This window comes from Arabidopsis lyrata (genome assembly GCF_000004255.2).
Source record: "Arabidopsis lyrata subsp. lyrata unplaced genomic scaffold ARALYscaffold_1, whole genome shotgun sequence".
Classification (NCBI taxonomy): domain Eukaryota; kingdom Viridiplantae; phylum Streptophyta; class Magnoliopsida; order Brassicales; family Brassicaceae; genus Arabidopsis; species Arabidopsis lyrata.
Window position 1 is genome coordinate 9,417,963 of NW_003302555.1, and position 27,399 is coordinate 9,445,361.

Below are 27,399 nucleotides of genomic sequence, written 5' to 3' on the forward strand. Positions count from 1 at the left end.
ATTTAATTCTTTCTGTCAGTTCATCAAATAATTTACATTTTTTGTCCATGTGATAATCTAATATGTAGCGCAGAGAGTAAAAATAAACAAATTCATATATAGAATTGTTTTGTAACCAATTAGGTAGCAGTACTTTAATATCTGAGGCTATTTTCGTCAGACTAATTATGGTTTTTTTTTTGGAGGGAGTGGGAACAAAAAAATCGATACATGAATGACGTGACCTCCATTGATTTCGGCGAACGAGCTTCTTCCCTCTCTCCCTCTCACAGTAACTGTCTCTTGGAACCATTCCTCTTTCACTAGTACCTTCAACAATGTCTGCTACTAGGTCACAGAGATCATCCACGATCTCGCCGGCTCGTCCTCGTAGATCGCCGGCGACTATTCCGATGAAACGTCCCGAAACTCCTTCTTCCTCTCACTTTTCTGCCTCTCCGGCTACTTCTTCTAGTCCATTATTACGTTCTAGTCCTAGTCCGTCTACTTCCTCCGCCGCCGCCTCTGGTACGGTTGTTGCTTCCACGAAACTGAAGGAGAATATTACAGTCACGATTCGGTTTCGTCCTCTCAGGTTAGGTTAATTTGGGATTCGATTTTTGGTTTTTGTTTTTTTTACTTCAGTTGTGGTTATTGACATATTTTTGGTATATTTGAAATTAGTCCACGAGAGGTCAATAATGGAGATGAGATTGCCTGGTATGCAGATGGAGACTATACTATTAGGAATGAGTACAATCCAGCTCTTTGTTATGGATTTGGTTAGTGACAAAATACAATTCTTATTCATAAGATTGTTCAACTGTTTAAGAGGAATTGTTTGGACTTTGTTGTCGAATTGATTAAGTGTATCTTGCAGATAGGGTATTTGGTCCACCAACCACTACTCGGCGTGTTTATGATATTGCTGCTCAACAAGTTGTTAGTGGGGCAATGTCAGGGATTAATGGTATCTTATCTTAGTTCTTCTTCTCTAACGGCTCCAAAAGAGAATTGTTTCTTATGCGTTTGATGTTGGTAGGGCTTCATGTTAGGTGCTTTTTAAATTCCCTAGCTTGAAATATGCATCCTTTCCTTGCCCATGTGTAGGTACTGTGTTTGCTTATGGAGTTACTAGCAGTGGGAAGACTCATACAATGCATGTAAGTTACTAGGCTGAAAAATATATTTATGTCTCTTATTAGGGGTCAAAGTAAGTTGTTATATAAGCATATGACAAGTTCAAATGATATCCAAGAAAGTGTTTCTCTTGTGCACATCCACTTTTATGGTATGCCTTATAGACCTTGACTAATGATATATTTTGCAATTAGGGGGAGCAAAGGTCACCTGGGATAATTCCGTTGGCGGTAAAGGATGTATTTAGCATTATTCAGGAGGTGATAGGTTACTCTTTAGTTCTGTTTTCTTCAAAGGATTTTTTTACTCTATTCTTTAGCTAATTATGTTTCAGCTATTTAGACACCAGAACGGGAATTTCTTCTTCGTGTTTCGTATCTAGAGATATACAATGAGGTAAGTTCTCACTTGGTGTTTATTTGCATGACCTGCTTGTAGTTTAAACTGTTTTAAGTTTCCATGGACATGGTATCCTGTTGCACCATTGATTTGATATTGCCTAGAAGCTTAGAAGAATGCTATAGAATTTTGCCCTAAAATGCGCTTCTCTGTCCAACCTACGACAGTGAGTATGCTCAAGTAATTAATTGCAGGAAGGAATTCCATTTCAATTATACATGTAACTGTTAACTCATGAACTGCGAAGAGACCAATTGGCTGTTTGTTCTGAAGCAGAACTAGATTTTCAGTTTCCCATTGATTTCTAGTACAACCACCTGGTGCATGATTTGAGGGTCTTTTGAATTATTCTTACAGGTCATCAATGACTTACTAGATCCAACAGGGCAGAATCTAAGAATACGAGAGGATTCTCAGGTAACTGGTGGATTATGTAGCAGAAAACCCCATTAAATCTTATTGTTTATTGTGGGGCATATGCATTTCATTTGCATCGTAAGTTTCAGTATTATTAGTGTGTGTGTGTGTTTATGTTGATAGGGAACATATGTTGAAGGTATAAAAGATGAGGTTGTCTTATCCCCTGCCCATGCTCTATCCCTAATAGCATCTGGAGAAGGTATCCCTGAATTAAATACCTGTTCACATTCAGATCAGCTCATCTTTCAGTTAACATAGTTTCATTATTATGTCCCAAAAGCACAGTTTCTTCATTAAAAAATACCTACAAATCATGTGTTTTAAGGTCATAGGTCATATTCTTTTAACTAGTGATTTTGTTGACTTTATAGTATTATCATTCGGTATCAATTGGTTACAACTTTTTCTTCTCTTCATAAGGCTCTGCCTCTCTTATTTATGATGTGTGGTTCTGCGATTTCACTTTGTCTTTGTTGGAGTTATTGCAGAACACAGGCATGTTGGTTCAAATAATGTCAATCTTTTTAGCAGTCGGAGCCACACAATGTTCACCTTGGTGAGTCCTCTTACTTAGTAGTGTATCTTTCTTTTCTCCATCTCAACTACACATATGCCTTAGATCCTTAGTGTACAGCTGGCCACTATTTTTAGATCTATCCCTTAGAGTTTACAGTGTGTTTCAGACTATAGAAAGCAGTCCACATGGAAAAGGAGATGACGGCGAAGATGTTACTCTCTCACAATTGGTAATTACTAGACTCATGCTGATTTTGCTTTTGTATATGAAGCCATATCGCACTTCACTGCTGAGAAGTGTATTCAGGTGCTTGTCCGTAGCTAACATTCTGATTCTTGGTTCGATGCAGCACCTTATTGATCTTGCTGGATCTGAAAGTTCTAAAACTGAAATAACTGGACAGCGGAGAAAAGAGGGATCTTCCATCAATAAAAGTTTACTCACTTTAGGCACTGTAAGGAAGTTCTTTTTCAGTATAACATTTACTCTTCTCAATTTAAGCGTGTGTAAACTTCTAATCTCCATCTATAGGTTATATCTAAACTAACAGACACCAAGGCAGCTCATATACCCTACAGGGATTCTAAACTTACGCGTCTCTTGCAGTCAACACTAAGTGGTCATGGACGTGTATCAGTAAGTTCTCTATGCTTTTCCCTAATTATCTCAATCTTTCGACGGGCCTGTCAATAATGATTTGTTTTTGAAGTTTCTGAAGGCTAGGTGTTTTTTTGGTTTATGAACTTTCATTTGATGACATAGCTCTTCTTGTAAGTTAGAGACTGCTGTGTCTCAATATTGGCTTTCGTAACCCCTCTGGTATTTATTACAGCTTATCTGCACTATCACACCTGCATCCAGCACAAGTGAAGAAACGCACAACACACTAAAATTCGCTCAGAGGTGCAAGCATGTTGAAATCAAAGCTTCACGAAATAAGGTGCATTTATGGTATATGTGTGTCTGAAGTTCCTTAAATTCATTACAGCTGTCTTCTTGACATTTCTAACTTTTTTATATAGATTATGGATGAAAAGTCCCTTATAAAAAAGTATCAGAAAGAAATATCGTGTTTGCAAGAGGAACTTACACAATTGAGGCGCGGAAACCAAGAAGATTTGGCTGATCGAAAACTTCAGGTTGGTGTATGCAGATAGTTCTTGTGGTTGCGGCCCATATATTATAAAACTCGGAATGAAAATTTCTTTAGCTATGCCTATTACTAGCTAATGTAAACATTTGAAGTGATGAATCTTTAATCAAATTTTGCCCTTTAGAGTCTGTTGGTCATATCTGTGAATTTAAAAAATGCATTCCCCAGGAATAACTGCAGTCATGTAACTTCACCCTTGCTTTCATTGTGCTCTCTCTCATTTTAGAAGCTGAAATCATGTCAGGTTAAACTTCAGTCAAGGTTGGAGGAGGATGAAGAAGCCAAAGCAGCTCTGATGGGAAGAATTCAGCGATTGACAAAATTAATCTTGGTTTCAACAAAAAGTTCACTCCAAGCTGCTTCTGTAAAACCTGACCATATATGGAGGCAAGCTTTTGGAGAGGATGAGGTATGTATGTTAAATTAATGTTGTTTGAAGATATCATTCCATTTTTGTGGAACAATAGTATTTCTGTTTTCAGCCTTTACACCATGTGATATTGATGTTTAACTTTACATTATGGTTCCTACAGCTAGCATACTTGCCCGATAGAAGACGGGAGAACATGGCTGATGATGGTGCTGTAAGCACAGTTTCTGAACATTTGAAGGAGCCGAGAGATGGAAATAGTAGTCTGGACGAGATGACAAAGGACAGGAAGAGGAACAAGACTCGTGGAATGCTTGGCTGGCTAAAACTGAAAGTAGGTTCTAATCTTCCTTGATCCCTCTGTTGTATCAAAATTTATACGTGGAGTTAGTCATTGTGGACTGATATAAAGAATGACACAATCTAAAATCATAAATAGTGATTGGACTGTTTCGGCCATATACTTGACCCATAATGTATACGCTGCAGAAATCTGATGGTGTGGCCGGGACATTACCGACTGATGGTAACCAGAGCCAAGCAAGTGGATCTCCTTCATCTTCTTCTAAGTGTGCACAAACAAAAACAACCAGAAGAGAAAATGCAGCAGCTATCAAGTCTTTTACAGAAAAAACTGTTGCTGGAGACTTATTCAGTACTACTGTTGGACCAGGAGACCCTTATCCGGTGAGAGAATATTGTTCCACAATTTTCTTGTTGCTTCCATGTTTACACTTTGAGAAAGTAGTGATCGTTATTCGTTGAACACCTTATCTTGTGCCTGGCTTTTCCTAAGTTTTTAAGTGGTCATTGTGTACCTTTTAACTGACACATAACCATCAAAAATGACATACGACAGATTGGAACTACTATTGCGGATCAAATGGATCTTCTTCATGAGCAGACAAAAATACTTCTTGGAGAAGTAGCATTGCGTACCAGTTCATTAAATCGGCTTTCCGAACAAGCCGCTTGCAACCCTGAGGATTTCCATATCAGAGTGAGCTTTTCGTCTGCTCGTCTTTAACAATGCCAAAATTCTTAGCTAGTGCTTCTTTCATGTTTAAACTGGGGCGACTGTAGGATCAAATACAGAAATTAGAAGATGAAATCAGCGAAATTAAGGATCAAATACGTGTTCTCGAGCAACGAATTATTGAGATTTTCGGAATGACTCCCTATGCCGCAGATTCTCTTGGAATGTCCCAGGTAAAATAACAGATGAAGAACAAAACAAGAGTTTAGAAGTAGAAACAGTTTCATCTATCTGATTATATGAATCCAATTCAATACACTTCTTGGATAATATTCTCATGTTTGCTTGATATAGGTTCTGTCAAAGCTCACAATGCAACTAAACGAGAAAATCTTTGAACATGAGGTACTCATCCTTCTTTCTCTTTGCTCTCATTACTTCTCACTCGGTATTGGTATAAATCAGATTCACTGACTCAGTGACAATGTATTTTGCTATGAATACCCTTTTCAAGATCAAGTCTGCAGACAATAGGATACTTCAGGAGCAGTTGCAGATGACTGTAAGTTAAAACTCCATATAATGGTTCTGTATTTTCAAAGTCCGAAAGGTTGAGAATTATCAGTTTAAAGTTCATTATTACCCTAATTTATGCAGAAATCAGAAAACGCTGAGATGCAAGAGACAATCATTCTACTAAGACAACAACTAGATTCGTTAGCCGAGAGACAATCAACACAGCAAATCGCAGGAGATGAGTCATCAGGGAAGAATACTCACAACAGAAATTGTGAGGAGTCAGAAATATACTCTGGAGCAGGAACACCGACCAGCGTGATGAGTTTAAATAGAGTATTTGCTCAGGAAGAGACTAAAGAGATCAACAACGAAACAGCTCTCAACTCTCAGGTATCTTCCCCATACAAATTTGCTCCTTCATTCATCTACCTGACACACCAAGTCATCGTGGTAAAAACATTTTTGTGGGTCTATATTACATCATTAGGCATTGGAAATAGAGAATCTGAAGAAGGATAAGATGAGATTGATTGAGGAAAAAGATGAGCTTGGAAAACTTAACAAGAAACTCACCGAAGAAGCTTCTTATGCTAAAGAATTGGCGTCTGCAGCAGCAGTAGAACTCCAGAATTTGGCTGAAGAAGTTACCAGACTCTGCAATGAAAACGCAAAACTCAGCAGGTGAAAAAGTTTCAGGTCTCTCTGTTGTTGCTCGGAGACTCCAGATTCAAGATAAATGCTGCAAAGTAAATCATCATGATTGACCTATAATGCAAATCTCAGACTACTTGGAAGGTGTTGATGTTGATCCATCAAAGGGATCAAGAGATCATGATGCTCCCAAAGGCAATCCAGAAAAACTGGTTTGTATTGCTTCGATAGTATTTTGATTCTAACGTCTGATGACAAACACATGATGTAAATAATTGAATATTCTCACAAATTTGTTTTCTTGTTTGCAGTGACCACTATTTTTGTATGTTCGTCTTAGGTTGAATCGATGATGTTGCAACAAGTTCCATAGTTAGTTTTTCAGCTTAACTTTGTTTAGCTATATCTGATTTGATATTTGAAATTGGCATAACCAAATTAAGACGAAGATGTCCTACATATTCTCTATCGTAGTTTGAAGTTTTTTGGTCAAAATCTCATTAGATTTTTGGAATATGTGATGAAGATATATAAATTGAACATAAAAAAAGTTTGCAAGGAAAAAAGCTTTATAAGAAAAGGCAAAGCATTGGAATGATGATAATGGAGATGAAAGCATGATGTTGTTTGTGAAAAAAGGAGATATAGGGACTAGAAATAGGTTGATATTCCATAAATCCAGAAATACTAAAGTACACTCACAAGTTACAACACCCCCAAGCTTTTTCTTTTCTTTTCTCCACAACCACTATTGTTTTCTTACTTCACCAATTAATTTATAGAATAAAAACTCATAAATTTTCACATCATCATCTAATCTTTGTTCTTCTTGCGGTTTTTTCTCCAACTTGAAATTGGTCGTTACTCGTATTCACCTAATCGTTACATATAATATTATGTCTTTTTGTTTAGTTTATGCTAAAACTGAAACCAGATTTGGCTATCATAGTAGCTGGATGATGCACTGAAAATAAGAAACTCAATACATTAATGAATGAAGATAGTAGTATTATCTTATTTTAAGACTGTCTTACCTATTTTATAGTATTTCTCAAAGTCACAATTGTTAGCGAAGAGAGAGAATGATGAATCGAGAGAGAAAGTTTGTTACAGACTTAGAAAGATTCTTCTCATTCAATTAGTCAATAAAGCTGTACAATTGAGTGTATATATACAAGTAAACTAAACCAGCTAAACCTGACTAAACCAAGTAAACCGACTAATTAATTACACAAGTAGATAATACCCTCCAATAGGCCCCCTCAAGAGGAGACGAAGATGTTACAGAGACTCATCTTGGACTGTAAGTGAGCACACTGTTGAGGGAATAAAGGTTTAGTCAGTATATCTGCTACATGATCTTCTGTTTTCACATGAAGCATTTTGAGGAAACCTTTATCCAGTTTTTCCCGGACGGTGTGGCAATCAATCTCAATGTGTTTGGTACGTTCGTGGAAAACTGGATTGGTAGCTATATAGATGGCAGCAGTGCTATTTGAAAAGAGAACTGGAATAGAAGGAGTACCAATGCGCAAATCAGAGAGAAGAATAGCAAGCCAAGAGATCTCACAAGAAGCAAGAGCTAGAGCGCGATACTCTGCTTCAGCAGAAGAACGAGAGACAGTGTCTTGTTTCTTAGAACGCCAAGAAATGAGAGAGGAGCCCAAGAACATTGCAAATCCTGTAGTTGAGCGTCTACTATCTTGACAAGAAGCCCAATCAGAGTCTGCAAAACCTATGAGAGTGAGATCAGGATCCGCAGAGTAGAAAAGGCCTTGACCAATAGTTCCTTTGATGTACTGCAGTACTTTGTACACAGCTGTAAGATGAGATATGCGAGGTGCGGAAGAGAACTGGCACAACTTGTTTACAGCAAATGTGATATCAGGACGAGTAATGGTGAGATACATTAATCTCCCCACAAGACTGCGATACATCTCTTTATCCTCCAATAACTCACCATCAGTCTTGAGCAATTTCTGATTTGGAACCATTGGGACTGAAGATGGTTTACAACCAAGCATGCCTGAAGAAGTGAGAAGCTCCAGAGCATATTTTCTCTGACAAATGGATATACCAGAGGAATTGCGGGCTATCTCCAAGCCTAGAAAATACTTGAGAGGACCAAGTTTCCGCAACTTAAAACTCTGTTTCAGTGCCTCTGTTAACTGAGTAGCTCCTTCTTCTGAAGTACTAGCAATAACAATATCGTCAACATAGACCAATACTGCAATGAATTCATTACCATGACTGCGGACAAACAATGTATGATCACCATGACACTTAATGAACCCCAGATGAATAAGAGAAGCTGAGAATTTTAAAAACCATTGCCTCGATGCTTGTTTTAAACCATAGATAGACTTCTTCAATCTACAAACAACATTCTTAGGCAGAGAGGCCCCCTTAATGTCAGCATATCCTTCTGGTAATCTCATGTAAATATCCTCCTCCAAATCTCCATTTAGAAAAGCATTAGAAATATCAAGTTGGTTAAGAAATCACTTCTTGGAAGCTGATAGCTTGAGTAACATTTTCACAGTGGCCATCTTTGCGACAGGTGAAAAAGTCTCTTTGTAATCTAAGCCTTCCTTCTGAGTGTAGCCCTTAGCAACAATTCTGGCTTTATAACGCTCTAGAGTACCATCTGCATAAAACTTCAGAGTGAAAACCCACTTGCAACCCACAACTTTCTTTCCTGGTGGCGAAGTGGTGATCTCCCAAGTATTTGTGCTTTCCATTGCCCCTATTTCTTTATCAATAGCTCCACACCATTCTTTTGAATTCTTTGCCTCAGAATATGATTGAGGGATTGGAATTTGAGTAATGTTATTTATGTATAACATGTAAGATGGAGAGAGTTTTGAGTATGAAAGAAAGGAGGAAATGAGATGATGAGTGACATCATTGTCAAAAGAATAACAATGAAAATTATTTAAGTGGGCAGGTGGTTTCCTGACTCTGTGATTAGAAATTTGTGTTGATGGAGAAATTTGAGGTGATGAAAGAGAAGGAATAATGGGAGTACCTGAAGGCAAAGAATTCATTGGTGTACCAATGGCCACAGCTTCAGTATGTAGACCAGACAATGGAAAAGGGTCTTCATGAAACTCCACATGACGAGATATATAGACTCTGTTAGTCTCCAAATCCATAACCTTGTAACCCTTATAACCGGAAGGGTATCCCAAAAACACACAAGCACGAGACCTAGGCTGAAACTTATGTCTTTGCTGTAAAGATGTAGATGCATAGCATAAACAACCAAAAGTCCGTATGCGAGAATAATCAGGGATTTTACCTGTGAGAACTTCATAAGGAGTTTTATTTGACAAAACCTGAGAAGGAGTCCGGTTGATAAGGAAGACAGCTGTTAAGACGCAATCACCCCAATGAGACATATGGACCTTGGACTCAAAGAATAAAGCCCTTGCAACATTCAATATATGTTGGTGCTTGCGTTCAACCACAGAATTTTGTTCTGGTGTCTCTGGACATGAGTGATAAGAGACTATGCCATGATCTTGATAAAACTGAGTAAACTGAAGCTCTTTTGCATTGTCAGAGCGAACTGCTTTGACTCTTGTGTTATATTGATTCTCAACTCGTGTGATGAAAGCAGGGAAGACTGTAAGAACATCACTTTTATTCTTAAGCAAATATATCCAAGTCGCTCTGGAGTGATCATCAACTATGGTCAAGAAATACTTAAAACCTTCAACTGTTTCCACTGAAAATGGTCCCCAAATGTCTATGTGTAATAACTCAAAGGTTGAATTACAAATGTTATTCTCTGAAAGAAATGACAACTTCTTCTGCTTAGCTAAATGACATATATGACAAAAAGCTAGCTTCTTATTCTTATGACGAGTTGTCCCTAAAGTGTCTGAAATAACATCCAGTCTTGAAAAAGATGGATGACCCATTCTCTTGTGCCACATACCTATGTCCACCACTGCATTCACTGAAACTGATGGAGACTCTGTATCAAGCACATAAAGAACCAATATCAGATATCAAGGAACTGATGCTGAGGAGATTCAAACGGAATTCAGGTATAAAAAGAACATTCTGGAGAAGAATGTCTTTATTAAGCCTGACCAAACCAACACCACTGATTTTCACTTTTGGACCAGTAGGCAAGTTCACAAAATTCACCACAGTAGTATCCATAGAACTAAAATGATTTCTGTCATGGCACACATGGTGAGTTGCACCAGAATCAATCACCCATGTGTTATTTGACAGTGTATGTTGGGAAACTGCCAATATACCAACAAAATAATATGTTGAGGTAGAGAAAGAGATACCAGAATGATCAAGAGCTGTCTGAGAAGTACTTGTTGCAGGAGTAGTTGCAACACTGGTAGACAACTGAGAAGAGAAGTGAGCAATAATATTCTGTAACTGATCTTGAGAAAGATTACTCGGAATGCCTGCAATGTTCACTGGGGGCTGAGCAGGAGAAGGAGAGAGAGCAACCTGAGCAGCTATCAGAGAAGGTTTCTTAGCTTTGTCAGCAAACTTCCCTTTTGGTGTGAAACCAGGAGGAAAACCATGCTTCCTGTAACACCTTTCAGCAATGTGTCCTACTCTGTTGCAGTATGAACAAATTGGTCTTCCTTTGTTAGGACCATTTTGAACATACATGACAGTAGGATACTGTGAATCCACTTGAGTAGGAACCACCTGAGAGACCTGAAAAGCTGTAGGAGGAGGAGCAGTAGAAAACACCTTCTGGCTATCATCTTGATCCAAAATATTATAAACTTCAACCAAGCTAGGTAAAACTTTCTTTGCTATGATTTGACGTCGAACAATAGCATAAGAATCATTGATACCAGCCAAAAACTTGACTGTTTTAGCTTTCTCTGCCTTCATTTGCAGACGAGTAGCTTTGCTACATACACATGGTTCATCTGGTTCCTCTAAACCTTCCAAATGATTCCAAAGTGTTTTCAAACGAGTATAGTACTCAGATAAGGTCATTGAACCTTGACGAAGATCCTGAATCTCCTGAGTGAGGTTATACGTGCGTGGAAGATTAGTTAGATGAAATCTACCACAGAGATCACGCCATATATCCACAGCATCATCCATACGTAAGATGCTACGGTAGATCTGAGGAGAAACAACATTCAACAACCAAGATTTTACCATAGAATTGCATCTAGACCAAGATCGGAACATCGGATCCGTAGTTAAAGGTCTAGGCAAAGATCCATCAATAAAACCAATTTTATTCTTAGCATCGCATAGCTCCAATCATCATAGTTTGTATCATCGAGACGAAGAGAAATGATGTTCAAACCTCGATGGTCTGCACTGTGCATGAAAAATGGTGACTGTGAAAGATCTGAGAGTTCTGATGATGGAACACCTCGCGATAGTCCAGAAACTTGAGAATCAGTTGCTGGATGAGTGATCAGAGGAGAAGTGATACCATCGGAAGTAGATCGAGTAGATCGACGAACATCTGAGCTCGCCGTAGACTTCGATCGAGCTGTTTTGAGAGAGACGCGAGCCGCTTTCACCATTGATACTCAAATGGAGCTCAAAAACGCAAAAAAATAGCTCGAGAAAAGGCAAAAACAGATCGAAAACGAAGAAGATTAGAGTTGTGATGGCTCTGATACCATGTTAGCAAAGAGAGAGAATGATGAATCGAGAGATAAAGTTTGTTACAGATTTAGAAAGATTTTTCTCATTCAATTAGTCAATAAAGCTGTACAATTGAATGTATATATACAAGTAAACTAAACCAGCTAAACCTGACTAAACCAAGTAAACCGACTAATTAATTACATAAGTAGATAATATCCTCCAATAACAATATCACGAAACGCGGCAGTTTTCGTGAGGTTTTGAATCAGGAGGACGTCTAATATACTTTTTCTTTTCAAAAATAAATTGGGGTTTGGTGTTAATTGTTGATCATTCAAGATTCAAGACTCAAGATTCCACTCTTATGGGTACTTTCGAAAAATTATATTTCCGGATTAGGTTAACCGTTGTACTTGCTAATGTATCAACGATAGGGTTTTTTTTAGGAGGTTTTCAACGACACGTGCGATATGGACGTGCTTGGCTTTAGTTAATGACTTAATGTTGCCATATTTTTTTTCTACGAGTTAATGTTGACAAAAATATCTTCATTATTAAGCAATTCGTGCTCTCATTGGAATCTTTGGTGGATTATTTTCTTCTGTAGTATCTAGTTGACGTCAAGAACAAATAAAATGCAAATCTACAGAAATATAAGTATATTATTTAACACTTGATGAAACTCCGAACAAAATTACTTATATATTCACTTTCCGATATTGAAAAAAATTTGGTTATCCAACTCTTACTAACCACAAAACATACATTTTCACTTTATACTTATCAGATAGATATATAAACTGTAATGAATGAGAATCGATCATTGTTTGACATGAAAAATCAAAAACTTATATTGCATAGATACCACAAAACCATATAAATGATCCAAACTTTGAATGTTGATCCGGTTACTATCTAAAAATTCTAGACACTATTGTGTTCCTACACCAATGGGAGCTTAATTAATTTTGCTATGTAAACAGAATAGTCGTTTTCAGTGTACTTTTTGATCTTTTTGGACAAAGTGGTACTCCTGAAAAATAAATTTTGCCTAAGTAACGAAAGTCAAAGTCTGGTGGGGCTAAGTTAGACGCCATCAAATGATGACGCATCAAGTTGGAAACTTATGGTGACCCCAAGCGATTGGTTTTAGACTTATTTCCCATCCTTCCAATTTAGGGACTTGATATCATGTTCAGGCGATTGGTTTGGACTCGTATGTTCTCGATTGATTTATTAAATTCTTTTACATATATAGATGTAAAGTGGTGATGTGTATCTTGGAATTTATATACATATATAGATGTAAAATGGTGGTGTATAAAAGAATGTACAAAATTGAATATGTCATCAAAAATAGTGTGAATACCAAAAAGAATTGTTAGTATTAAAATTGGGGAGTTAACGTAAACAAGAAAATTTAGAGTTAGAAGAAACAACCACCACCTTTCAATATCTTACCTCCGTACGGTGCAGCTCACCATTTCTTTGGACATTATGTAACAACCATTAAGAATTTAAGGTTCAAAAGTGATATCATCACTTCATTAATTACCTCATTAACTTTACATTAATTATTGCATGATTCTCTACCGGTCTGTCTACTTGTAAATGAATAAATTTATTCCATTTTATAAAAAATACTAGTACTAGTAACATTTAAGAGTAGTTTTTGCACACATAATAGTAAAGTATTCTAATGAAATGGCATGGTGTTCAAAAAAATAAAAATAAAATGAAATGGCTAGTCATATCCTTTCAATTCGTTTATATAATTCTTAAAATGGTAAATATTCTGATGTGAGCTTTTTTTTTTTTTCACAAGTGTAACATATTATATTAAACATTCCAAAGAGTACATGGCCAAAACAAAGGCCCTTTAAAAGATTACAGAAAAGATGAGGCCCAACAGAGAGCCCACCAAAATAACAACATCGATTTGAAGAAGAAATATCATATTTTGACTCAATCTGAAACCACGTGTCATCAAGAGGATGTAACCTCAACACGTATTAGACGAGTAAGCGGAAGATTTCCGATAACAACCTCTGCCGTTGAGCACCGATTCCGGTAAGAGAATCATCGTCGAAAAACAATCGATTTGTGATTCCTTTAGTAACCACCGAAGCTAAGCCATCGAAGCTCCAATAGAACTTAACAGCATAAGGAAATCCGAATAAGCGTCGGAAAATTCTTCGTTCCTTCAACTAAGGACGCCATCTCTTAACGATTCCTGTAACTCTAGAACTTCAAGAGATTGAATTGGAGATTAAAAAATTTTAAGTCACACAAACCTAAAGATTCATCACCAACTCAAATCTGAAGTATTTATTGAAAGAAAACTATGAAACAAACTAAAAACGAAAAATAAATTTTAGAAATCAGCTTGAAACTGATTTACGGTGGAATAAAAACAGAAACCGGCCAAAATCTCATGTGGAAGCCGAATTTGCCGGGCAAAAGCCGACCATCCCCGCTAACGGAGCCGGAAGATGCCGAAAAAGAAACCGACCAACCACCGCATAAGAAGCCGATGGATGTCGGGCAAAAGCCGACCATCTCCGCTAACAGAGCCGGAAGATGTCGGAAAAGAAACCGACCAACCACCGCATGAGAAGCCGATGGATGTTGGGCTAAAGCCGATTGAAACCAATCGGACGGCCTTGCCGGAAAATCCCGGACGGCGGAGTAAGGGACATGAATCGACTTTCTCTCTGAAAAATATGAAGAGAGAAGAGAGAGAGGCGACTTTTTTGTATTTTCAGTTTATCTTAAAATTTCGTTTCTCTAGTTATTTCTTATGGGGAAAAAACCCGAAAAAACCGCCATCTATTTTTTTTTTGGCCGTTTAATACGCGTGTTATTAAAGTTGGAATAAAAATGCATGGTTTAATTTCAATTGCCTTTTAAAATTGCCGTGTTTTAAAACTTGGTATAATCATACACCCGCGTTAACAGTCGTTAACTCTACTAACGGAATGACTAACCGCGGTTAATACTTAACCCATGGTGTTAACGTGTATATATATACAATCTCTTTTTAAAACTTAACGAATATATCGTCTTAGTCAAGTGGCTAAACGTTTTCCGACTACCCTAGTGGACCTGGGTTCGATGCCTACCTTCTTCTCTTTTCATATGTTTTTAATTTTTAGTCGCAAACGGATTCAGGTTTGGATCGATTACGATAATCGGAGTCATCGAATCGATGTCACCATGGCTCCGTTTGATTCCGATAAACCTAGAAAACCTCTAGTTTCGTATGTGAGAGATCTTTCTTCGATTCTTCTGGAAGATATGTATGTAGGTTTCTCATCTGCTACTGGTTCAGTTCTCTCGGAGCATTTCGTAGTCGGATGGAGTTTCCGGTTAAACGGAGAAGCTCCGATGCTTTTGTTATCGAAACTCCCGAAGCTTCCTCGATTCGAGCCGAGACGAATCTCTGAATTCTACAAAATCGGTATGCCTTTGATTTCACTATCTCTGATCTTCTCTATTATCTTCCTCGCTTTCTATATCGTGAGGAGGAAGAAGAAGTACGAGGAAGAGCTTGATGATTGGGAAACAGAGTTTGGGAAGAATCGATTTAGATTCAAGGAGCTTTATCATGCGACCAAAGGTTTTAAGGAGAAGGATCTTCTCGGATCTGGTGGATTTGGGAGAGTTTACAGAGGGATTTTACCCAAAAGTATAATTATCAAAAAGAGAAGAAGGTAGGCATCGAACCCAGGTCCACTAGGGTAGTCGGAAAACGTTTAGCCACTTGACTAAGACGATATATTCGTTAAATTTTAAAAAGAGATTGTATATATATACACGTTAACACCATGGGTTAAGTATTAACCGCGGTTAGTCATTCCGTTAGTAGAGTTAACGACTGTTAACGCGGGTGTATGATTATACCAAGTTTTAAAACACGGCGATTTTAAAAGGCAATTGAAATTAAACCATGCATTTTTATTCCAACTTTAATAACACGCGTATTAAACGGCCAAAAAAAAAATAGATGGCGGTTTTTTCGGGTTTTTTCCCTTTCTTATGTGAGCTTTCAAAAATATGATAATGATAGATGATATTTTTTTTTGCATTTTGGTGGGTAATTAAAGATAATATAATATGACTCTTAAGTTTCCTACTTCAAGTACACAATAAAAATACTATATGTAGGTAAAAGAGATAAAAACAACAATTTACAATAATTCGAACTAGATACTCTCTCTGTTTCATAATAAGTGTCGTTTAAGGTTTTTGCACACATATTAAGAAAACAATTAAATTTTATGTTTTAGGGCATCCGTAGTGGTGTATCCTTGCGTGAGGTGTATCTATTTTAAAATACATAAATAATGTAAAAGTTGTCTCTCCCTTCATACCCGGGTGTAAGTTTACACTCGGGTGTAAGCCACTCTATCTCTCTCTTTCTTTCTCTCTCTTTTCTCTCTCACTTTAAATTATAATAATAAAAAAAATCTTACAGCCCTCCCTCACACTTACACCACTGCGGATGGTCTTACCCATCATCTATATATTTTTTTATTTTTTTATTGGTCAATACATTAAATTAGTAGGGACAAAACTGAAAATTTTACAAAACACATCTGCATTGAAAACACAAAACGACACTTATTTTAAAACAAAATTCAAAGGCTAAAACGACACTTAATATGAAACGGAGGGAGTATATTTTAAATATCTAAAGGTGAAATTAAAATCTATATACTACATGATTTGTTTAATGACAATGTAAACAATTTCTAATCCGATACAAGACGTTAAGAAAATATATGTTTATACTATAAAACTATTGGTGTAACACATAAACAAAAAAAATACAAATGAAAGATAGTTTAATTCGTCTAATCATTTCTTTCCACAAGATGTATGTTATCATTCGTTAATTATCAGTTATCACCATATTTTACCGTTTCTATTTGAAACTCTTGAGATGCTATTGTTTTTAATCACCATGTTTTACTCAATAAAAATCATGTTACTTTTTAAATCAAACAAAGATCAGAGAATTTTCTTACATATATTTACGTTCAAAACTATATAGTAATGGTTGTATACATACTTGATCATGATGAGAGGAGTAGGGGGTTACATGCAAATACAAAGATATGGTATTTAGATAGAGCAATAATTTTTAAACCTAACTCTATGGTTGCATTCTTTTTTTGCCTTTTTCTGATAACCTACTGTTGCTTTTCTTCGCCCCTCTTTTTGCTTAGATGTTGATTATTATGTCGATCTTTGCATGCCACATTTATCGGTGGCCAATTCGCTAGGTTCGGTTTTTAAGAGTCAATTAAGCTAGTTAAAATTAATGTGACTAAACGTGTTTATGTGAAATGTAATTTGAAACAATACTATATTAATAATGTAAAATCAAATAACAATTTTTAGAGAAAAAACACCTAGAATTTCAACTAAAATATATCAAACTCGACAAGATTGAACTACAGTTTATGACCAAAGTATTTATATTAAGTATTTTAAATTAGAGAAACTAGTGTATGTGCATGTCTGTGTTGGTGGGTTTATATATATTACATAACCAAATCAAAATAAAAATCACATACCAAAAGAGTGATCTCGAAGTTTATTTTAATAATAAAAAGTACAAAAATTCAAAATTTGAAACATAATAATATTCGAGAAAACAAAGGTCCCAATAGACCAAAAAAAAGAAATTTGTGTCATAGGGGCCATAACATTTTTGAGCCGTGCAATATAACAAGGGTACAATTATGGTAATTCTTAACTACAATGTAGATCCAGTATATGAAATTTTTCTGATGGCAGATATAGGTAGATTTGAATTTCAGTAAGCTTCACAAAAACTATTTTGAAGAATTTGAATTATTAAATCAGTTTTGATTTCCAAACTTGGGACGAGAAGGTGCATGCGAACCGGATTTGGCAGCACGTGAGGGGCACACTTTCCTAGTGGCATGTCTCAGCTTTTTCTTATAGCCTTAATACAGGTCTCAGCTTCGTAACATGTTCATGTTTCCTGCATGCAATTGTTTATTACCCCCCCCCCCCCCCCCCCTACTACTACTAGTATTTGTATTTCGAGCATCGAAGCTCTCCCACACCACATTTTATACTGAAACTCTTTATTATTTACATTTCCGAGTGTCCCCATAATGTATATCTGTAAAGTGTAATCTAAAAATCTGTATTATTTCTTTCAGTAACAATATAAGCACATGATATATAAGTTAAAAACTGTGTAACTGATAGAGAACAAATAAACATTTCCCTTTGAAAATGAAGTGACCCAATTCCCTCCGGCTAAAGTCGATTCCAACATCAACGAACCATAGGAAAAATTGCTTTTTCATACCTCAGCTACAAAGGTATGTTCGATTCATACATTAAGTATAGCACCGTGCTAATACATACCTCAACAAAACACTAATTGAAATTTACTATTCAAACTTAAGAATTCGTGCTGAATCATACATCTATTGTCACAGTGGCAAAAAACTATTATGTTTTGATGACGTGGACGCCACGTATGCAACCACGTGGATGCCACGTCATATTGTTATTTGTTAACAAACAGTTTTTTTTTTCTTTCAATTTCGATTTATTTGTTAAGTTTTGCATAAACATTTATTCATAATATATATATATATATATATATTATATTTATTGAACTAGTGATTTATAAAAAGTACTTTAAAATTCACAAAAAATTTTAACCATTGAATTTTTATGACTTTAACAGATTTATTTACTTAGTTAAAAATACAAAGATCCAAGTCGCATAATTTTAAGTGAGATTTAACAAAAAATTACAATAAATTTCCAAATTCATTGCAAACCATTAAAGTCATCTAAAAATTCATTAGAACTCAAATTTATTTAAAATATGGATTGTATGTTATATCAAAGAATCCATCGGAGAGAGATATTATTTATATGTATATGTACAAATATTTATGCAAAACTTAACAAATAAATTAAAATTAAAAAAATATTGTTTTTTAACAATATGACATGGCATCCAAGTCATTGTACATGTGGCGTTCATATCATCAATATTTAATAGTTTATTGACACGTTTGCGGCATATGTATGATTTTGCACAAATTCATAAGTTTGGGATGTAAATTTCAATTAATGCTTTGTTGAAGTATGAATTTGCACGGTGATATAGTTGATGTATGAATCGAACATACCTCTATAGTTGAGGTATGAAAAAGCCTTTATTCCACGAACCATACTCTGTTTTATGTTTTATAGATTCAAGTCATGGGACTTTATAAAGAAATTAAAAAGAAAACATACTAATCAATATATATATATATATATATATATATATAATTAACCATAAATTTTATAATGTTTGCCTCATTACACAGATTCCGTTTACTGTTATACTAAAAAGAAACAAAACCTGTCAATTTATAACATTTCTACCTACCAAACAAGTAACACTTTTTACTGTTTACCTAGAGTTTATAGCTTAAAACTTTTTCTCTTTTCTTCTTGAAATTCGTTATAAAGTGTAAAAAGATAAAAGTAAAAGTACAGGGCAAAAGGGTAAAAAGTGGAAAGTAATAAGGCCACAAAACAAAATTAAGACACGGCCTTATCCCAATCTCCTCCTTTCATCGTCGACGTCGTTTCTCCTCTGTCTCTCTATTTCCCGGAAAATTTCTCAGAAACAAAAACCAAATTTGCCTTTTTTTTTTTTTTTTTTCCTCGTCTGTCACAGTTTCTTCTTCCCAATTTCCAATTTGCATTTAAGTTTTGCCCAAATCCCTAGCTTTCTTACACACATCCCTATCCGTTAAATTTCGTAGAGATCGAAATCGAAATTAATTGCAACAAGACGAATCCTTTTTTCTTTTTAGTTTATTTACAAAAACTAAACCCCATAAATGTTTTATTTAATTTAACTATTTTGCTTTCTGTCTCTCTCCTCTGTTTCCTGTCTGCTACGGTCACGTTTAAAGAAAAAAATCAGCAAACCCCAATGGATTCTTCTGTCTCTCCTCCTCTCTCTGTCACTCTCTCGCATGCACGAGACCTCTCTTCTCCTTCGGTTTTTCTTTTGTTTTTTTTCCTCTCATTCTCATCCACTCTCATAACGACAACAAATTAATCATCAACTCTGTTTTCCGATTTGAAAAAAAAAGCACCCAGATTTCGAATTTGGGGAAAGCAATGGTCTTTCCATTAACCAAAGCATGAGACTTGATACAGCATTTTGGGAGTTGTGGAGACGAACGACGATATAAAGTTAGGGTTTTTCTCACATGGGTTGCGGAGGATCCAAAGTAGATGATCAACCACTTGTGATTCTCTGTAGAGAGAGGAAAGAACTTATCAAAGCTGCGTCTCATCATCGTTGTGCTTTAGCCGCTGCTCATCTCTCTTACTTTCAATCTCTCTGTGACGTTGGTGAATCTATTAAACGTTTCGTCGACGAAGAACTTGTCGTCGTTGGTACTTCTTCTTCTTCTACCCCTGATTCTCCGGTTCTTACGCTTCCGTCTGACGAAGGGAAGTCTCATAAACACAAGATCTCGTCTTCTTCTACTTCGGTTTCGCATTCGGTTATTGAAGACGACGGAGAAGAAGAAGGAGAAGATCAGCATTTGCATTTATCATCTGGATCCGAGTTAGATTCTGGATCGGAATCTGGATCTGATGGTTCATTAGGTCATATCCACATTGAAACTAGCCCTAAAGTGAAGGAGAAAGAAACACGCTTACCGGAAAATTACCAGCCCGGTTATCCGCCTGGTTTTACGCCGGGATATCAATATCAACCGGGTTACTCTGCTGGGTATCAGTATCCGGTTGAAGGATGGGGATTTATGGGAGAGAATCCGGATTTAAACCCGTACCCGAACCCGAATCCGGGAATGTATTTTATGAAGAAGTCTGCGCCACCGTCACGACCGGTAGTGTTTCAGCCGGAGAATCATAGAGTGGAGAATGGGCAATGGTTACCGGAGAATGGATTTGGGTACTCTAGTTATTTTCCCGGAAATGCTAATACTGGGTATTTTGGTTACCCGGAGCAACGTAGAGAGCCACCGTCTCCGGTGAGACCGACTCCAGCGCCTCCGTCTCCGCCTAGGATTTCAAGTTGGGATTTTTTGAATGTGTTTGATACTTATGATTATATTAGAGTTGGTGGTGGTGAAAGTTCCGGTGCCGGAGTTGGGTTTTCTCCGGCCATGGGTGGAGGTAAGTCAAATTCAAGCAGTCCTGATTCGAGGGAAGTGAGAGAGAGGGAAGGGATTCCTGAGTTGGAAGAAGAAACAGAGCAAGAAGTTATCATTGGGCAAACATTTAAACATATGAAGAGAAAAGGCATTGAGAAGGTGAAAGAACAACACAGACCGGAGAATGAGATTCACGAGAGAAAGATCAAGAAACGAGGAGATTCAGGTGAAGGAACATCAAGGGCAGTGCCTATGGTAGAAAGGGCTACGGAGAGCTCTTTTGGTTCAAAGACTGTGTCTTCGTTTTCGAGTAGCGAAGAAGAATCTGAGTTTCATCATGTTAATGCCGGAGAAGGAAAGAGTAGCAGTAATGATTTAAGTGGGCATGAGACAGTTGCCACTAAGAGTGTTGGAGAAGTAGAAGAAGAATATGTGAGGAAGAAAGGAGTGAGCTTTGAGTTGGATGAAAATGCAACTACTTCTTTTGATGTTGAATCTTCCAAAATAAGTAGTCTGTCTGCATTGTCGGTTCATGCCACTAGAGATCTCAGAGAAGTTGTGAAAGAGATCAAGAGTGAGTTTGAGGTTGCTTCTTCACATGGGAAGGAAGTGGCTGTGTTGCTTGAGGTTAGCAAGTTGCCTTATCAACAGAAAAGCTCGGGGCTCAAAGGTAATGTTCTTATATGTTCTGTTTGTGTCTGCGATTCCTTCCTTAATTGCATAAATGGATTTCCTGCATTTTGAATTAACTTATACATTAGAAACCTTTTTTTCGAGATCAATCTTGTTACTTGTGGAGATGATAATAGATTAGAGTTATAGCTTCAAATTAGCAGTAATTTGGATCTCTTCATGCAGGAGAAACATATGTATACTCTAGTAATTTACTTGACTTTCGTGAACTGTCTTCATTATACCTTGGATCTGTTTAAGTTAGGAACTAAATTTTGATGTAATGGGAAATAATGTTGAGCTCTTGTTACTTTTGATTGAACTGTTATGGGCTCTTTCTTTTCTGTTGAGCCATAGATTTGATTTGCATCACTTGAGTTTTACCTTGTTTCTTTTATTAATGATATTTACTTCTTTTTTTCTCTCTAGTTATCTTCTCCCGGATCATGTATCTGGTAGCGCCATCCACAGTGTCATCGCGCTCTCAGCCTCAACCGTCAATACGGTTAACATCTAGGATATTGAAAATTGCAAAATCATACAATGGTCAGGATATCAGAGAAGGCTTATCTGGAAACCTCTCTTCAACCTTGGAGCAACTGTATGCCTGGGAAAAGAAACTGTATAAAGAAGTCAAGGTATATATGTGTTTCTTGATTTCAAATGGATTAACATCTCTTTGGATCGAAGCATCTTTTGACAGATGATGTTGTTTGTTTATGGCAGGATGAAGAGAAGCTTCGTGTTGTCTATGAAGAAAAGTGCAGAACACTGAAAAAACTGGATAGTCTTGGTGCGGAATCTAGCAAGATTGATACTACTCGAGCAGCCATTAGAAAGCTGCTAACCAAACTCGACGTCTGTATAAGATCTGTTGATTCCATTTCCAGCAGGATACATAAACTGAGAGACGAAGAATTACAGCCGCAACTCACTCAATTGATTCATGGGTATAAATTGATCTCATTTCTTTAATATTCCTACGTTTATATATTTTCGTTTGTGTAATCCGATTCTTGGGATTTGAAGGTTGATAAGAATGTGGAGATCAATGCTCAAGTGCCACCAGAAGCAGTTCCAGGCAATTATGGAGAGCAAGGTTCGATCTCTCAGGGCAAACACCGGCTTACAAAGAGACTCTGGTCTGAAAGCTATTCTTGATCTGGAGATGGAGCTACGAGAATGGTGCATTAGCTTCAACCATTGGGTCAATACTCAGAAATTATATGTGGAGTCTCTAAATGGATGGCTCTCAAGATGTCTTCACTATGAACCTGAATCAACAGAGGATGGAATTGCCCCATTCTCTCCTAGTCGTGTTGGAGCTCCACAGGTTTTCGTTATATGCAAAGATTGGCAAGAAGCAATGGCGAGAATCTCTGGAGAGAACGTTTCAAACGCTATGCAAGGCTTTGCTTCGAGTCTACATGATTTATGGGAGAGACAAGATGAGGAGCAAAGGCAGAGAGTGAAAGCAGAGTATGTCTCACATGATTTTGAGAAACGGTTGAATGATCTTCGGATGGAGAGAGCAAGAGTGAGAATGAGAAACGATCAGCTACAAGACGGTGCATCAGAGAGAAGCGTTGTCTTGTCTGAGAGCGGGATCTCGGCGTTGGATGATTTGAAAGTGGATTTGGACTCAATGAGGAAGAAGCTAGAAGAAGAAAGAGCAAGACACAAGGAAACAATTAAACTTGTGAACAATGCAGCTTCGAGCAGCTTACAAGCTGGTTTAGTACCAATATTTGAAGCCTTGGGGAATTTCACTTCACAAGTTGTAAAAGCTCATGAAGATGTTAGGTTTCAACAACAACAGCCTCAGTCTGAAGATTGATTTTGCACGAATTAAAAAAGTTTTGGTAATGAAATTAGATTCGGATTTAGGAAAAAATTGCTGTACATATTTTAGCATTTATAATATTCATTGATTGGTTGGCTACATGTTTGTAGATTTTTAGTCTTTTTCTATTTAAGGTTCTCAGATCTTTAAATTAAATTTACTTCTGAATCATATACTAAAATTATTATAAAGAAGATCTATGATTACTAATGGCAAGAAACCAAACATAATTGGTCAGATCTATGTGTAAATTGTAATTTGAGTCACGGACCATTTACTTGCACGAAGTCACGGACCTGAGATCTCATTTCAAGCTCACAGCAAGATCAACGAAAGAGAAGAAGCCACGTCATTCGTCAATATCGTGACGCTTGTACATTGGTACGGAACACTGTGACTAGTGTGTCTTCGGTTTAGACAATTTTCTCTCTTCTTTAATTACCTTTTACAGCTTGGTAAAATGGGGAAAACAACAAAATAAATTATAACCGCCAAGGTCAAGATTGTCAATGACACTGTATAACATTAAAATTCTTGCCAAATCCCTATAAACTATGACGACGTAATATCCAATTAGGGATTGCCACGTGGATACGTGACCATTTAGGAGCATTCAGTTTTCGTGTTTTGCAGTGATAAATATCTCTCAGAGCTAACCCCGGAGAGCTTACAGAATTCAAGCTAAACATTGTTAGAGAGAAAGAGAGCGATAATGGCGATGAGGCGATTCGCGTTGTTTTCGATCCTTGTGTTGTCGTTGTTCGCTTCTTCTATCAGAAGCGAAGAGACGGAGACGAAGGAGTTCGTGTTGACCTTGGATCACACTAACTTCACCGATACCATCAACAAACACGATTTCATCGTCGTCGAGTTCTACGCCCCATGGTATTGAGATTTTGTGATTTTTCAATCTGTTTACTTGTGAGATTTCTGTTGGCATGGGTTTTGTGTCGTGATTCGTGAATCTAGTGGATCTGAATCTTATCATTTGTGTTTTTGGATCTGCATGCGAATGATTTGTCATATTCTCGCTTGCGTGATTTGAATTGGTGTAGCTGATCTGTTGTACTAGTCAGAAATTTTGTAATTTGAACGGTTCGATCTATTCCGATCTATGTAAATTGTGTTGTCTGATTTGAATTGCGAATTTATAAGTAGTCTGATTTTTAATTTTACTATGTAATTGATTTGTTAAAGTATTTGATCTGAATCTTCATCATTTGGTAATTCGTGTTTCGTTCTTCTTCAGGTGTGGACACTGCAAGCAGCTTGCTCCTGAGGTAATTTTTCAATCACTTCATATAAAATTTGCATGTGGAGACTTTTTTTACTGGTCTAATTCATGGGTGATGATGTTTTTGTTTACAGTATGAGAAGGCTGCGTCAGAGTTGAGCAGTAACGTCCCTCCGGTTGTTCTTGCTAAGATTGATGCAAGTGAGGAAACAAACAGAGAATTTGCAACCCAATACGAGGTTCAAGGTTTCCCAACAATCAAGATTTTCAGAAACGGAGGTAAAGCTGTTCAAGAATACAATGGACCTCGTGAAGCTGACGGCATTGTTACTTACTTGAAGAAACAAAATGGACCTGCTTCAGCTGAAATTAAGTCAGCTGATGATGCTGCTGATGTTGTTGGTGACAAGAAGGTTGTTGTGGTAAGTATCAAACATATTCTTTAGCTTTTTTCTCTGTTTTATGATTTTAATTATGTATGGTTGTGAAATAATGTCTATTTCTGTTGTTTTAGGTTGGGATTTTCCCTAAACTATCTGGCTCCGAGTTTGATTCTTTCATGGCCATTGCTGAGAAATTGCGCTCTGAGTTAGATTTTGCACACACCTCGGATGCCAAACTTCTTCCCCGTGGAGAATCATCTGTAACAGGACCTGTAGTCAGGCTATTCAAACCCTTTGATGAACAATTTGTTGATACCAAGGTTTGTATATTACATGGATGATTGGTCCTGTTATATAGTCTATTGTTGCAGAATGTTTGTTTGATTTACTTCGTTGCATTCAGGATTTCGATGGTGAAGCTCTGGAGAAATTTGTCAAAGAATCCAGCATTCCACTTATCACCGTCTTTGACAAAGATCCAAACAACCACCCATATGTTATCAAGTTCTTTGAAAGCACTAATATCAAGGTAACTTATCGTAGAGTTACCAAATATCTTACTTCCATTAAGCCTTAACTAGTTCATGATAATACTACAATGATGGATTCATATTAGGCCATTTAATTTTACTGAAGAAGTATGTTTAATTTATAGAAATTCTGAAATGAGTTGATTTGTAAAAGTTGATATTTCTTCATAAGCTTGACTACATTATGTTTTGGCTATGGAAGAAAGGTGTTTATTTTGTAGAAATTCTGAAATGAGTTTATTTCTAAACGTTGATATATCTTGCTAAATTATGTTCTCGCTATGGAAGGAGCTGCGAGTGTGTGCCATATTAGCTGAGTCTGACAGTAGTGTCTATAGTTTTCTTTTTGAATATTCTCAGTAAAAGCTTCCAGAATCCTTAGTCTTTATTACTTTCTTCGTTTTTGGGTTTTTTAATGATGGGTAATATTTTGATTTTCAGGCCATGTTGTTCATGAACTTCACTGGAGAAGGAGCCGAGTCTCTTAAATCAAAGTACCGTGAAGTTGCTACATCCAACAAGGGACAGGGTCTTAGCTTCCTTCTAGGTGATGCTGAGAACAGCCAAGGTGCATTCCAGGTTAGTCTTCCTCATCTATCTCCAATTGCTTATCTCCAGGTTAGCATTGGTTACAAATTGCTGAACATATTTCTCTCCTTTCTGAACCATTAACAGTACTTTGGACTCGAAGAGAGCCAAGTTCCTCTCATCATCATCCAGACTGCTGACGACAAGAAATACCTGAAAACAAATGTGGAGGTTGACCAGATTGAATCATGGGTTAAGGACTTCAAGGATGGAAAAATTGCTCCCCACAAAAAATCTCAACCTATCCCAGCCGAAAACAACGAGCCAGTGAAGGTTGTTGTTTCTGACAGCCTTGACGACATTGTCTTAAACTCTGGAAAGAACGGTGAGTTACATTACATTGTTAAATCACAAATACCTGTTTGCTGGTAGCAAAATCTTATCAATCAGTTTAATCCATCCTATTTACTTTTTTGCAGTCTTGCTTGAATTCTATGCTCCATGGTGTGGACACTGCCAAAAGCTTGCTCCAATCTTGGACGAAGTTGCTGTGTCGTACCAAAGCGACCCAAGTGTAGTCATAGCTAAGCTAGTAAGTCCTTTATCTTTATTCACATTTGAGAGTATGCATTCGTGATCACCGGATTCTTACTCTTTTGACCTGTCCAGGATGCAACCGCAAACGACTTCCCACGTGATACCTTTGATGTGAAGGGCTTCCCGACCATTTACTTCAAAGCAGCAAGCGGAAACATTGTGGTTTACGAAGGAGACAGGACAAAGGAAGATTTCATAAGCTTCATCGACAAGAACAAGGACACAGTTGGAGAGGCTAAGAAGGAGGAAGAGACAACTGAGGAAGTCAAGGACGAGCTCTGAAAAAGAGAAATGTTTTGTGTCTCTTAGCTGCTAGCTTAGTTTGGTAGTTTTGAGAAAAATACACAGAAGAAAGACAAGAGCTTTGAGTAGACAGAGAGAGTGAGAGAGACGACAGACAGACAGAGAGAATCTCTTTATCTATTCATTAGGTTTTTTACATGTGCACTCTGCAGAACAATAATTGCCTCTCTTTTTTTTTGGTTGATTTTACCTTCTTCTTTTTTTTTTTTTTTTTTTGAATTCAAGTTCTCCTTTAATATAGTTCTCCTTTAATATAGTTTTGGGATCGAGTTTCTAACACTAAAATCTAGTAATTCTGAAGCATATACCTAGATAATACCAGTCTTGATTGATTCCACTAATTGAGGAAAACAAAAAAAAAAGGCTAATTTGGTTGTTGAGGGAAGT

General features: G+C 36.9%; 4 protein-coding genes and 1 pseudogene across 5 annotated transcripts; 3 read left to right on the forward strand and 2 right to left on the reverse strand.

Moving 5' to 3' along the window:
- The first annotated feature begins 90 nt into the window (after window positions 1–90).
- LOC9326521 (kinesin-like protein KIN-7C, mitochondrial) lies at window positions 91–6,514 on the forward strand. Of its 2 annotated transcripts, none has more exons than XM_021011228.1 (23): window positions 91–574; window positions 664–761; window positions 860–949; window positions 1,090–1,142; window positions 1,314–1,379; window positions 1,462–1,515; window positions 1,876–1,935; window positions 2,059–2,137; window positions 2,427–2,494; window positions 2,622–2,684; window positions 2,805–2,909; window positions 2,987–3,091; window positions 3,288–3,395; window positions 3,478–3,594; window positions 3,853–4,017; window positions 4,142–4,312; window positions 4,468–4,665; window positions 4,838–4,978; window positions 5,062–5,187; window positions 5,309–5,359; window positions 5,469–5,516; window positions 5,612–5,863; window positions 5,961–6,514. In XM_021011228.1, the coding sequence occupies exons 1-23, from the start codon at window positions 318–320 to the stop codon at window positions 6,156–6,158; spliced, it is 2,673 nt and encodes an 890-aa protein (XP_020866887.1). In that variant the 5' UTR covers window positions 91–317; the 3' UTR covers window positions 6,159–6,514. The 2 variants fall into 2 exon arrangements, with proteins under 2 accessions (XP_020866887.1, XP_020866888.1); XM_021011229.1 differs by having other exon boundaries at window positions 485–574; window positions 708–761.
- Window positions 6,515–13,534: 7,020 nt separating this feature from the next.
- On the reverse strand, window positions 13,535–14,929 carry LOC110225200 (annotated as a pseudogene).
- A 4,424-nt stretch (window positions 14,930–19,353) lies between these two features.
- Window positions 19,354–23,593, forward strand: LOC9326523. The gene is made up of 4 exons (XM_002890415.2): window positions 19,354–21,592; window positions 22,024–22,232; window positions 22,321–22,544; window positions 22,624–23,593. Exons 1-4 carry the CDS (start codon window positions 20,005–20,007, stop codon window positions 23,429–23,431), a joined length of 2,829 nt encoding a protein of 942 aa, XP_002890461.1. The 5' UTR covers window positions 19,354–20,004; the 3' UTR covers window positions 23,432–23,593.
- On the reverse strand, window positions 19,436–19,563 carry LOC110224734. The gene has a single exon (XM_021011588.1). The coding sequence runs from the start codon at window positions 19,524–19,526 to the stop codon at window positions 19,455–19,457; it is 72 nt and encodes a 23-aa protein (XP_020867247.1). The 5' UTR covers window positions 19,527–19,563; the 3' UTR covers window positions 19,436–19,454.
- A 407-nt stretch (window positions 23,594–24,000) lies between the features above and the next one.
- On the forward strand, window positions 24,001–27,214 carry LOC9326524 (protein disulfide isomerase-like 1-1). The gene is made up of 9 exons (XM_002890416.2): window positions 24,001–24,322; window positions 24,687–24,717; window positions 24,806–25,093; window positions 25,186–25,374; window positions 25,458–25,583; window positions 26,026–26,163; window positions 26,260–26,497; window positions 26,592–26,704; window positions 26,782–27,214. Exons 1-9 carry the CDS (start codon window positions 24,150–24,152, stop codon window positions 26,989–26,991), a joined length of 1,506 nt encoding a protein of 501 aa, XP_002890462.1. The 5' UTR covers window positions 24,001–24,149; the 3' UTR covers window positions 26,992–27,214.
- The last annotated feature ends 185 nt before the right edge of the window (window positions 27,215–27,399 follow it).

Coding starts and splice junctions, on each gene's coding strand:
- LOC9326521 (XM_021011228.1), top strand. CDS start 318: ATGTCTGCTACTAGGTCACAGAGATCATCCACGATCTCGCCGGCTCGT. Junction 3,595..3,852: donor TGGCTGATCGAAAACTTCAG/GTTGGTGTATGC, acceptor AAATCATGTCAG/GTTAAACTTCAGTCAAGGTT. Junction 5,864..5,960: donor AAACAGCTCTCAACTCTCAG/GTATCTTCCCCA, acceptor TTACATCATTAG/GCATTGGAAATAGAGAATCT.
- LOC9326523 (XM_002890415.2), top strand. CDS start 20,005: ATGGGTTGCGGAGGATCCAAAGTAGATGATCAACCACTTGTGATTCTC. Junction 21,593..22,023: donor GAAAAGCTCGGGGCTCAAAG/GTAATGTTCTTA, acceptor TTTTCTCTCTAG/TTATCTTCTCCCGGATCATG. Junction 22,233..22,320: donor AACTGTATAAAGAAGTCAAG/GTATATATGTGT, acceptor TGTTTATGGCAG/GATGAAGAGAAGCTTCGTGT.
- LOC9326524 (XM_002890416.2), top strand. CDS start 24,150: ATGGCGATGAGGCGATTCGCGTTGTTTTCGATCCTTGTGTTGTCGTTG. Junction 25,584..26,025: donor TTGAAAGCACTAATATCAAG/GTAACTTATCGT, acceptor TTTGATTTTCAG/GCCATGTTGTTCATGAACTT. Junction 26,164..26,259: donor ACAGCCAAGGTGCATTCCAG/GTTAGTCTTCCT, acceptor AACCATTAACAG/TACTTTGGACTCGAAGAGAG.